Below are 13446 nucleotides of genomic sequence, written 5' to 3'. Positions count from 1 at the left end.
TATCCAGAGGTGGAAAGAAAATATCTACAGATGGGGCACCAGAATGCTGGTGTGTGCGTGTGTGTGTGATTATACACACCATGTGCAGATTTACTAGAAAATCTCAAAAGACAGCAAAAGCCAAGATCTCAAAAGACAACAAAGTCCGCTAAGCAGTGATGTCTTTATTAGGCCAACTGAAAAGCACAAAAATGCATAATGCAAGCTTTCAAAGCTTCACTGGCTTCTTTATCAGGCAAAGATGTTCAAAATCATACAGGAAAAGAAAAGTGACAATGTTAGAGTCACAATCATGGTTACCAGAGGTCCTCCTTCTCCAGGACATGTCCTCCATTTCAACCTTCTGTCCAGGAGGAATTCCAAAATGTCCTCCATTTTGAGTATGAGCAAGAAGCATGAACTGATATTTATATGAGAGTTTTTAGCTTTTATTTGATGACATCCTCAATTTTTCTTAAAAGTCCTACATTTTGCAGTGCCTTGTCCTCCTTTGCAACAAGGACATCTGTTAAACCTGGTCACAAGCCTCATTTTGTCTCAGAAGTTGCTTCTTTGTGATGTGGGGAAGGCATGCTCTGTATTTTGTGCAGCTCAGAATATAGATCAGTTAAAGCAATTCTGTATGTTTTTTGCATGAAAACGGATATGAAACATTCGTAAATGCTCCTATCAACCATGGACAGTTGTAGTTTCTTGGTCCTTGACCATGACACATCTGTCAGACCTTGGAAACGTAGCCAGTAAGCATGTTTCTTGGAATAATCATTCAAAGAATAACTTTTCTTAGCACTGCTTTTCCTAGAGTATAGGAAATCAGTGCCCGCTCATCTAAATTGCATAGTACCCAGAGGCAGCCAAATTTTGGCATCTAAAGCAGAAAAATTCCACAAGCACCTCCTCTCTAGCCATAAAAAGATAATACCAATAAATAAAATTATTATTTGCTACCCATTCATGCCATCCCAAAACTGTAGCCTGAAGCGGCTGCTTCACTCAGCCTTAAGACTTTGAAGTTTGGACAAGAGCTCCATCCTTTGAACATTTTCTGGAAAACCAGAAAGTTACCAAAAGTTACAAAAAAGAGTTGCGGGAGAGGGGTGTCACCTGACTATAGGATCTTCCTCCCCCAGAAGCAGCTGGGTCCCCCTGATAAGCAGTTTTTCTTTGGTAGGCAGGAGAGAGAGAGAGAGAGAGAGAGATCCCTTCTGGGGATAGTGCATTTTGCAAAGTCCACGCGCAATTACCAAGAATCTGCCTCTGGCTCCCTTATCCCTTCAGAAGCAGCTGGGACCAAGCTGGCACACCCAAGATGGGCCCCATCAGCGCAGCACATGCACCAAGACAGTGAGAGCCTGGGATCAAGTGATATGCTGGCTGTTTATAGGCAAGGCCCATGGGAAGACTGTGCAGCCACCTGGACCCAGTTTGTGGGGTCCAGAGGTCTGTCTTCTGCAATGAGCTCAGTGCACTTTTCAAGCTGGGTAACCAAGCAGTCAAATCCCCCCTCTTATAATTAACTGCCCCCGGTAGAAAGGGGCCAGAGGGCATGCCAAAGCAGATGATGGATGCGGAGCAGCTGCTCCAAGATGAGACCAGAGCCAAGTCACAGAATCTGAGCTTTCCAATAGATGGCACTCTTGCAACACTGGGAACTGTGCATTGCTTTTGCAGAACTGTCATATTTTGAAGGAGCTGGTGTGGTGGAGTAGTTTGGGTGATGGATTAGGACCCAGGCAACCAGGGTTTGAATCCCCCTTCAGCCATGGAAAACCACTGGGTGACCTTTGGCAAGGCACATTCTCTCAGCCTCAGAGAAAGTCTGAATAAATATTTCCAAGAAAGCCCCATGATAGGTTCACCTTGTGATAGCCATAAACTGGAAACAATTTGAAGGTATGCAGCAGCAACAGTACTACTAACAAAAACATACCTTAGAGGCACTATATCCCATCTGATCGTAGAAGCTAACCAGGGTGCTTTTAGCTGTATTTCAGAGGAAGGAACTAGCAAACCCATCTCTGAGTTTTCCTTGCCTAAGAAAACCCTATGAAATTAATGGGGTTGCTGTAAGTTGACAAGACAGACAGGCACACACACATTTTAAAGAGCTGAATTAAGGCAATGACACTCAGAGAAGTTACATGTCAGCAGATCAGAATGTGTGACCCTCCAGATAGTAGTGGCTGTCAATTCCCCAAATCAACATACAGTATTCAGAAATGATGGAATTTGTAGTTTAATGTTTTTTCACCATTTTGATGTTGTTCAGAGATCTCTTAACCTGAGTTTAAAAAAATAACAGTAACTGTGCATATACAGTAATTGTGTTGAATTTTAAATGAACTGGCAAAACCTCCTCTTGAGTATTCCTTGTATAAAAAGCCCTATTAAATTAATGGGGTTGCCATAAATTGACAGGCGACTTGAAGGCAGATACACACCCTCTTCTACCTCTGAACCCAGCTCCAGGAGAGTCACACTCTGAGCAAGGCTGGCAGATTGGTCCACTGTAGCTACTCTTTTCATTTTCCCACAATTCCCAGGGAGGGTGCAAGGTCAGAAGTTTTGTGGAAACTGAAAAGAAGGGCTTGATCCAGGTCCAGGTCTTGACCAGATGATGCTCCAAGTTGTGGGCCAGAAAAAAAAAATGAATAGGTTGTGGAACAGGAACAAACCATTGGCTATGGCTGCACAACTAGAATGCATGTCACTGAATTAGGACCACAGAATTCAATGGGCCTTGCTCCCCCATTGGATAGGAGTGCATCCCGGCTCAGCCATGTAAACCCACTACATGGGTGACACTGGGCACATCACACTCTCTCAGCCTCAGAGGAAGGTAAAGGCAAACCCCCTCTGAAGAAACTTGCCAAGAAAACCTCATGATAGGTTTGCCTTAGGGTCACTGTTAAGTCAATAACAACCTGAAGGCACAAACAGCAACAACAAGCAGGCCTTATCTTCTTGTTTTCACTACTTGACTTATTTATCTGGCCAGTGATGTCCCTAATACCACCTAATGGTCTATATGTCTTATGAAGGGGGATTTGTCCAAGAACTATTCAGGGCACAAGCAGGAGGGAAAGGAGGTTCTGGGGCTAGGGATTGGTGTCTATGTTCTAGATCTCTACAGAAGCCATTTTTAATGCTGAACAGCATGCTTCACAAGTCAGAACTCCAGTGCATCTTCTGTAATTGCCAGCTAATAAGATCTGACCCCAGTCAAGATGATTAGGAACTATATGAGGGGCTATACTACCACCTAAAACAACAAGGTGGACACCAGGAGTTGGCATTGCTAGGCACCTGCCGTTACTCATGCTCCAGCTAATTCCTGCAGTCTCCTGATCATGCTGCCCTTTCTCCTTGCTACTGCATATCTTCTCCCCCTCCACCCCATGAGAGGTCTAAAGAGAGAATCATAGGGGCTATTCAGGCTACCTTTTACCCTGGATCAGGAACCAAATTATGCATGTGAATTTCCTATTCGCCTCGAATCTCCCACAAGCGAATCTGAGGCTTCCACAACCATTTCGGGGCAAATGCCCTTTAGTGTGGGTAATTTGTAATTGGGGTAAAAGCTGTATCTTTTGGGGGGGGGAACTGGGTTCGGCGAATATAAACTTGCCCCCGATCATGATTGGGACAAGTTCAGGGGAGGGATTTAGGTGAGAGGGAGGGCAGAGGGCAGAACTGGAGAAAGGGGGGCAAGAGTGACAGAAGAGGAGGAGGGTGATGAAGGAGCCGGGGGGGGGGAAGAAGGGGGCCATGAAGGGCAATCTGGGTAACAGAGCAGGAGGAGGAGGAGGAAGGAGCAGGACAAAGAGTCAAGTTCAGGGGAGTGAATTAGGTCAGAGGGAGGACACAGGATGGAGCAAGCCTCCGCTCTCACACCAGGCAGCTTTCTCTCTCTCTCTCTCTCTCTCTTTTTTGCTACAGGTAGACAGATATATAGATAGAATGTGCCTGTCTGCCTGTTCACTTTCCCTTTCATTTCCTTGCTTCCAGCAGCAAGGCACTTTACATGAGGCTTTTTTTCTTTGCGAATGCTACAGTGCGAATGTTACAAACGTTTCTCTTTCCAGTTTGGCAGATTGATACAGAATGCTTTTGCTACTGTCTGTAAGGAATTCAGGGGTAGCTGAGGGAAAGCAAAGGATGCATGACATCATTTTCTGGCATTCCGAGGTGAGGAATTAATTAATTAATTAATTAATACATGTGCATGAGGCACTCTGTGGTGGCAAGGAGGGAGGATGCAGAGATGGCATTATTTTGCATTTTGGGGTTGAAAACGGGGCCAAGGGAAGATCCATAACCTGCAGTGACCCAAATACCCACAACACACACACACACAGGAGGTTTTTAAATTTGACAAATTATGCACATACTGGCGCCTGTTTTTTTAAAAAAAGGAAGGGGGGAAGCACACTTCCGATTACCCAATGGGTGCAGGAAACGTCTCCTATGACGAAGGCAGAACTGAATTTGATTGACAGCAAAGGGGCCTTCATTTTAAACCATTTTCTCCGCAGGAACTTAGAAGGCATTCAGGGTTAAATTACCCTGGTTGAGGTAGTGCGCACTTGCTTCTGGAGGGATTCCAGGGGGGGGGGGACGAATCCTCCCAGTTCCTTCCAGCACAAAAAGGTCAGTATGAATGAGGCCATATAATCATAGAGTTGGAAGAGACCTCAAGGTCACATCCAACCTCCTGCCATGCAAGAACACACAATCAAAGATGGTTATCCAGCCTCCATTTAAAAACTTCCAAAGAAAGAGACTCCACCATTTTCCAAACAGCTTTTACTGGCATGGGACAGACCGCTGAAAAACAGCGGCCTGCTGGTGCCTGTTTTTCCACCAGAGGGAAACCGCAGCCGCCAAACCGTGCGGATTCTTGCTGGCAGAAAAAGAACTTATTTTCAAGCCGCGGTGGCAGTGTAACGAGTGTGCCACTGGCATAACATAAGTGCCTGCGGATGCCGCGTGGCACTTATGTAACAATGGCGGTGCCCACATATACAGGGTGCTGCCATTGTTACACCCTCGTCACGTGCTAGGGTTGAGGGGCGTGTGGGCGCGCTGCCACAAGGCAACCCTAGCACATGACTAGGGCGTCACAAGCAGTCTGTCCGTTACAGGCCACTGTCAGGAAGTTCTTCCTAATGTTGAGGTGGAATCTCTTTTTCTGTAGTTTGAATCCATTGTTCCAGCTCCCAACTTATTCTCTGGAGCTGCAGAAAATGAACTTGTTCCATCTTCAGTATGACATCTCTTCAAATATTTAAACAGAACTACCATATCACCTCTGAATCTTCTCTTCTCCAAGCTAAACATACCCACCTCCCTAAGTCACTCCAGGTTTCCAGACCTGATGGATATGAGAGCTGGTGATCCATCAGAGGCATCAACAGCAAAATGCAGGAGGGGGGGGGGCATCCACAGCCATAGGAAACCTATGGAGTGCATATCTTGCCTAAGGGATGTCCCAGAGCCATCACTGGCCTAGCAGACTGTGGAGGAATAAGTGAAGAAGGGAAGTTGAGGAGAAGTGTCCAAATTCATTTCTCCCTCCTATGAGTTAGTGGTGCTATGGCATCAAAGCTTCCATGGTTGAAGTACCATGACTGTTTGACCGGCTGGGACAACATCATCACCTATCTATCTTCCTTTCTCTCTCTGCTCTGTATATAACTGCAGTCCTCACAATAGTGTTTGTGGGGTGGGGTGTGGGGTGGGAGGTGTTCCAACAATAATAAATGGTCATGGCCAATCCCTGTTGTATTTGGAGATAAATTGGTCTTGGATACGCATTCAAGGCCCATTCAGTTCCCAAAGAGTGAAAATTTCTAAAACTGGTTTTGCACAGCTGCCTGGTTTTTGTAAACTCCTTGGGGTTATGGCTGTGAGAAAACTCAGGATGAGCAGCTGCACTTCAGAATTTATTGCTACACCACTTAAATCACAGCACACCAGGCATTCTCTTATGCTGTAAAGATAAACTAGTTTAGCCAGTCTGGATCATGGACAAAAGCATAGGTTCTTTTACTCTGCAAGCTCCGGACCTGTATATATGTCATAGAGAATTTCCTGCTTCTGGCCAAATGGAGGCAGCTCTTATTCTGTAAAGAACAAGCAGTGGGACAAACCCCCGGAATATAATGTGTTGTTGAACCAAAGCCATAAGCTGCTAAACTTCCCTAAAGCCCCTCTTACATTCAGGCCACAAGACCCAGCCGCTGCTTTGCACATCTGTTCTGTGGCTATTTGTAGCTCAGCATCAGGGACTGTTTGTTTCCGTGGAGAGCTGATGAACAAACTTCCATGCCTTCATTTGCACTAGACTGGATGGGAAGTGATAAACGTGTGGTCCTAGCAGATGTTCTGTTGTTGTCTGTCTTCCAGTAGTTTCTGACTTACAGCAACCCTAAGGTGAACCTGTCATAGGGTTTTCTTGGCAATTTTTGTTCAGAGAGGGTTTGCCTTTGCCTTCTTCTGAGGTTGAGAGAGTGTGACTTGACCAGGGTCACCCAGTGGGCTTCCATGGCTGAGTGGAGATTCAAACCTGGTCTACAGAGTCATAGATCCAAAACACACTGCAGAAATAATCCATTTTGAGGCTACACAACACTGGCTGTCATGTTCTAATGTACCACCTTCTTTTCCCCTTTTTGTTTTGTCTTTCTTTCCATCCTTCCTTTGTTCTTTCTTTCTTCCTCACTTGCCTTTTAGTGCCTCTAGATATCACTCTCTGGTTTAGTGAAGAGGAACATCAAGTCCATGGGACTAACCCATCCCACCCAGGATCCAGGTGGGGACTCTTCTTTCTTCCCATCCCCAACCCATCACCTGCCCTCAAACCCAGCTCCCCTCACAATGAGTAAGGCATGAGGAGAAGGAGGGATTGATCCATGATAATTCCAATCAAACATTTTTAAAGGCACCCAAAAGCGTAATTGTAGAATCTATATTTTGCTTCTGGGTGAAATTTTGGAAAGGTCCCTTTTGTAATACTGTTTATATAGGTGTATTCAAGTTAAGCCTGGCATGAGCAAGCAGTGCCACTAGGAAGCTTTTGGAACCTCAGTATTTCACAACAACAACAACAACTTTATTTATACCCCACTTTTCTGTTACCAAACAATCAAAGCGGCTTACATCTAAAATCAGTTCAATATACAGTACATTGTACATATAATTTCCCCATCCCCCCTAAAAAGGAATTAAACACATTACAATTAAAAGTGTTGGTTAAAATAAGCAGTTATTAATAAAATAATCAAATAGGCTGAGTGATATACAATACATGATGCGAGGGGGGGGGGTCATTTTTGTGGTTCTATTCATGAAAGGCCTGCCAGAAGAGATCTGTCTTGATAGCTTTTTTAAAGCTGTCTAAGCTGGCCATTTGACTGATCTCCTCCGGTAGTGTGTTCCACAGTCTGGGAGCGGGTGCAGAAAAGGTCCTCTGGGAGGTTGCAGTCCATCTGGATTTAATAGGTTGCAATAGATTCCTCCCAGAGGACCTGAGGCCTCAGGGTGGATTATACGAAAGTAGGTGATCCCTTAGAAAGATTGGACCCAGGCCATGTAGGGTTTTAAAGGTGATAACCAACACCTTGTACTGCGCTCAGAAACCAATAGGCAGCCAGTGGCGTGCTTTCAAAATAGGTGTTCATATCATAAAGTTTATCGCCCGGACCCTAAAACGGGCCCGTTGCGTTACAAAACGAGTGCATGCAGGGGCGTGCATGGAATGAGATGGGGCTAGGGACGGCATTTTACTGCACACTGGAACGTCGCTGCTGCTACCAGGCATTCCAATCACGTCCACCCTCCGTTCCAGAGAGCACGATTTCTGAGAACTTTTCTAAAGTAAACAACATTTTACACTAAAAGACCATAACATCATATCTACTCCCCATAAAGGCAGTCAGTTCCACTTATGAACAGCTCATACTGTCGTTAGTTCTACCTTAAGCTTTAAAGAATTTGTAATTTGAATTCATTGGTTTGTGTCTGGTAGCAATAGAAAAGAAGCTCACTCCATGTTCCACACGACAGGCCTTCAGGTATTTGAAGATGGCTACCAGATCACTTCTCAGTCTTCTCTTCTCCAGACTGAACATACCCAGCTTCCTCAACTGTTCCCCATAGGATCTGGTGATGCCTGCAGAGGAGCTTTATCAGAGGTTGGGACATCTTTTTTTTTAAGTAATTACTTACCATTATAGTTTCAAGTACAAAAAATTAATTACAATACTTAAGATTTCAGTCTTAACTGAAATCATTAGTAGTTGTTACTTTTTTTAAAAAAATACTTCAAGCCATTCATCTTGTTGGGAAGTACGCTGTCCTCTCATCTACTACATCCTCCTTTTAGTACCTACAACAGGACATGAAGAGCAAGTACAAGGCATAGCACAAGTCACCTCTGAAGGATATTTCTCCTTAACCATTTAATGAGGCCACCCTTGTGTTAACAATGGAATCCACTAAAAAGTCACATCAAAAAGTCACTGGTTTGCTGCAAAAGGAGCAAAATTACACTAAACAGTTGCTCCATGCTATGCAATTCTGACAGAAAAAGCTAAATATCTCACAAAACTACCGTTCCAGAATTCCATAGCATTGAGCCACGGCAGTTAAAGCTGTGTCAAACTGAATTATTTCTGCAGTGCAGATGCAGCCCTAGACATTGCATAAAGACTAGTCATCTGTCCCGGATATTGGCATTTTTAAGCTCTTATACCTTGGGAATTTTGCTGAGATTCATATGGGAATGGGTGGGAGTAAAGATCTATCTCTTCTTTTGATCCAGCAATATTGGATGTTCCAAACACTCGAAGGGAGTTGTATAGTAAAATTTATATAACAAGGGTCTGTCTGTGTCAGTCCACCTGTAACATTTCTGGCAGAGAATTATTTATCTGCTCTTATAATTTGTACACACCAACAGTCACACTTCCATCTTCTTTCATGAAGCACAAGGCAGTTGCTTGCCTGAAGCAAAACACAAGATAGACACCCCCCCCCTTTTTTTTTTTTTTCACATGTAGCAATAAATAGGACTGGTAGCTGAATCTTACTTCCAAACACTGGCGATGGTTAGGGTCTTCCTTCATGCCTGTGGGCAACAGCCTAGTTTATCAGACTGAAGACAAAATATGTAGCACAAGCAGCTTTGTGGGAATAACCAGGAGGAGACTCCAAAGGAATGATGTGTATGTATACAGGTGTGCCTGCTATTACATTCCACCTAATAATGGTAGAATTCAAAGATATAGCCGTGACAGTCTGTAGAACTAACTGAAACAAAAGACTTGGCAGGATAAGCTTTCATAGACTTCAGTCTATTTCCTCAGATGCATTTGGTGGAGTGGAAGCCAGGTTCTACTCCATCAAATGCATCTGAGGAAGTAGACTGAAGTCTACGAAAGCTCATACTGCCAATTCCTTTCTTTCAGTTAGTCTCAAAGGTGCTATAAGAGCTATCTACGTACTGATTCCACCTAATAGTAATTCTGGGTCTGTGAGGTCTATTTAAGAAGCAACTTTCACCCCACCCTCTTTCATTTGCTCAACCTCAGACAGCCGTGCTGGATGGCTGCTAATTGTCCCTATGATGGAAGCATCTAAACCACAAATCTAAATTAGATTAAAACAGGGTTCAGTATCATGACACCCCTTACCCTCCAGTGCTCTGGATAGTCTAGTATTGTGTCGGTGCTGCCATTTCTTTACATGTTGGTGGACCTGCTCTCAGAACACGAGTTCCCGGAAATATGCCTAAAGTTGTTTCATGAGACAGTCCTTCCCATTAGGCAAACAAGGCCTTTGCCTCAGGCAGCAGATCTGGAGAAGTGAAGCTGGATAAATATGCACACACTCTCACAGTCTCATCCAAAGTTTGGGGGAAAAAGATCACCCAATGGGCTTCCTTGGCCGAGCTGGAATTTGAAACCTGGTCATGCTGGCTAGTGGCTCTGCTGGCTATTAAAAGATCTGACTCTGATCCATACACAGCTGTCTCATGGATATCTGAGTCAGGATTTAAAACAAAATAGAATGAGTATGGAACATTCTGGGAGATGTGAAGTCGAAGGCTTTCATGGCCGGCATCCATAGATTTTTGTGGGTTTTTGGGGCTATGTGGCCATGTTCTAGAAGAGTTTGTTCCTGACGTTTCACCAGCATCTGTGGATGGCATCTTCAGAGGACATTATCAGACAAGAGAAACTGGTAGTATAATCCAATGGCAATCTGAAAGCAATCATGGGGTTTAACGTTATTGCGTGATAGTCTACCACACGCAATTTTGGGTGATGGGAAGTCAGTCCGAATGCAATCATGGGGTTTCACGTTATTCGTGAGAGGTGATCACACGCAATTTTGGGCAATGGCAAGCTATTTTCAGGCAATGGGAAGTCAGTTCAAATGCAATTCGAATTCACATAAATTCGCTGAACTAGAGAATTCACGTGAATGCATTCTGGCCTCACTTTCTTTTCATTAGAAATTCAGAGAATTTCCTCCTGTTTGATAAACTTCAGAGAAACTCTCTGAAGATGCCAGCCACAGATGCTGGCAAAACGTCAGGAATAAACTTTTCTAGAACATGGCCACATAGCCCGAAAAACCCACAAAAAACTATTCTGGGAGATGCCTACATACTCCTAAAGGCACCATATCCTGCCTGATCTTGGAAGCTAAGCACAATCAGCCTTGGTTAGTATTTGGATGCAAAGCTACCAACAAATACCTGGTTCTCTTGGCTATATTTCACAGAAAGGAAGCATGCAAAACCCACCTCTGAGTATTTCTTGCCTAAGGAAATCCTATAAAATTAATAGGGTCACCATAACTCAACAGGTGATTTGAAGGCACATATGGACACATGTACATGGAACATTCTTGCTGACAGCTTCAGGTAGACCTGCCCTCTTCCAGAATATTTTCTTCTTTGCTATCTATAGCTGAACAGGGATGGGTTGATCTGTTATACTTTTTTTTTTCTTTACAGGGGACTTGTAAAGTGTTTTAGCTTGCTTTTGTTTCTGTTTAAAATACATTTATTGTTCTCATCTTTAGATACCAGGAAGTGAGAGGTTTAAAAAGCAACAAGAAAAGAAGAAAAACAAATAAAAACAACCAGTACAAAAATGTGTTTAAGTAACTGTACAAAGGCTTGAAAATAATGGTTTTCATGTTATATACATTTCAGTTGGGAAAGGGTCTCTAAAGGAGTATTCTAGATGTTCTTTGGAGGCAGATAAAAAGAGAGAAAAAGAAAGAAGGTTCTATCCTGCAAAAAATCCAATGTTTAAAACAAATCTTCTGGGAATATATAATGTGAACTCCTTTGCCAAGAATCAAGAGGTGCAGCTCAATGATATCTTGCAGGTAAATTATCTTATGTGGTAGATCATATTATATGTCATAGAATCATACAGTTGGAAGAGACCGCAAGGGCCATCCAGCCCAACCCCCTGCCATGCAAAACTTTCAAAGTCTCACTTTTCATCTTGTTCCTGTGTCTATTTTGCAAGACAATCAGGACCTTGAGAACGGACTATGCTGTTTTCAGGTTATGATTTTACTGCAGTGCAAGGAGTACAGCACTTGAAATAAGCTCTGGTGCACCAGCCATTCTGTATGTTCCTTCAATATTTTGCCTTTGGAGAACAAGTTATATCGTTTGCATCAGTCAGAGTCCTGAAGCATAGTTTTCTTTCATTCCAATGTTTAAGTCTGTAACACTGCACTCTGCTTCATGGATCTTGGAGTTCTATTAAACAACAACAACAACAAAGTAGATGCAACAACCCTCAAGTCTGCCCCTGCCCCCCATGTACAATATCTCTATGATCAAAATTGCCTAAAGCCAAAGTTTGTTGTGAGAGTTAGATCAGAAAATGATAGGGGAAGGAAGTGTGGATCTGGAGTTTCAGATGAGTTTTGGGCTTGTGGAAAACCAAGTGGATGGCTTCTAATGCACCTGTAACCAAGAACCTTCTTCATCAGGATCTGCTTCTTTCAAGATGTCAGCAGCAGAAATATCTCTGATCCTTTCACAGTCATAGCCAGTTGGCTTTATGGAGACATGTAAGGATAAAGTCCTAGTATGCAGATATGTAAAAGATAATTTATTGGTTTACAACTCTTGGATTCCCACCACCAGCATGGTTATTGGTCATGATGACTAGGGGATTCTGGGAGTTATAGTCCAAAAATTAATTTCCCACACACCTTTCTTCCACACTCTTTTCCACACTACTGCCTATCCAGCTTGACATGGTCCCCAATCATTCGCCGTCGGTAGATCGCCAGGAAGATATCATTTTCTGTGGGGCAATCATTGTGGCAGGAACAGGATTTGATCATCATCATCTTGCGAACAAAAGAGTCACCTTCTGGACACCTGAATTCCACTTCTGTGGTGCTGGTAATGAGTGGAGTGCAACACCGCCCATCTGTGCAGCGGCCACAGAACTTGGGCCGGTAGGATCGGGTGCTGGTGCAGCCCGTGAACTCAAAGCGTATGGGTTGGGAAGGCTTTGCGTTCCTCACACACTTCTTTCCCTTCTGGAAAGAGACAACAAATCAGTGGGTAAGGTACTCACACAGGGAACACATAAACACTGGAAGCTCCTCAATACCAGGTCAAATTCATTAGCTAAGAATGGGGAAAGTGGGGCCTACGGCCACATGCAACCCCTGAACCCTACTTCTGCAGCCCTTGAAACACCCTGGTGACCCCAAATTCCCCCAGATCCACACACAAAAATAATTTGGGTATTTATTTTTGTCTGCAAACATGCCACCCTAGAGGTTTTGCCTCCATTTATCATCCACAGTACCCGAATTACCACAAAAAACTTAGTAAGTGGTTGAAAGCAGGACCTGGAAGTGACATGACATCACTTCTGGTTTGCACCAACATGCTAATGTAGTCTGCAAGGAGGGTCATGGAAATGAAAATCAAACACTGCTCCCCCTGCAGTTGCCTCCCCTATAGCATCCCTCCTCCTCCTCCTCCTTCGGGGCTTTAGCAACCTGCAATGGCATGTGCACACTCCTCCTTTTCCATCCTGATCTTCATCTCCAAAGGGAAACCCCTAGCAGGCTGCTCCATTGCAGGTTTCCTCTCCACGTAAAAAGCCTGTGGCCAGAAAAGGAGGAAGAGGAGAGCATGCATGGCCTTCCAGACTGCTCTGTCCCAGGCTTCCTCTCCAGAGAAAAGGCCCAGGACAGCCTAAAAGGGTATGCATGCTCTCCAAACTGTTCCTGCTCCATCCCAGGTTTTTTCCCTGGAGAGGAAACCTGGGATAGAGCAGACTGAAAGGGTGCATGCATTCTGCTCCTCCTCCTCCTCTGTCCAGACCTTTTTCTTGGAGAGGAAGCATGGGGCCAGAGGAGCCAGGAACAGGGAGGAAGGGCCAA

General features: G+C 44.1%; 1 protein-coding gene across 1 annotated transcript in view; it reads right to left on the bottom strand.

Annotated features, from left to right (window-relative positions):
- Positions 1-11052: 11052 nt before the first annotated feature.
- The window catches only part of LOC149305183 (CCN family member 2-like), a 37794-nt gene continuing 35400 nt past the window's right edge, over positions 11053-13446 (bottom strand). Inside the window, exon 5 of the mRNA XM_089479185.1 lies at positions 11053-12588. Coding sequence (XP_089335311.1) covers positions 12277-12588 — 312 coding nt within the window. The 3' untranslated portion in view covers positions 11053-12276. The remainder of the gene's footprint in view (positions 12589-13446) is intronic.

Source organism: Sceloporus occidentalis, unplaced genomic scaffold (genome assembly GCF_023333645.1).
Source record: "Sceloporus occidentalis isolate IW3139 unplaced genomic scaffold, rSceOcc1.0.p SCAF_13, whole genome shotgun sequence".
Taxonomy (NCBI): domain Eukaryota; kingdom Metazoa; phylum Chordata; class Lepidosauria; order Squamata; family Phrynosomatidae; genus Sceloporus; species Sceloporus occidentalis.
The sequence above is the reverse complement of the archived record's forward strand: the minus strand, read 5'-3'. Positions and strand labels throughout refer to the sequence as shown.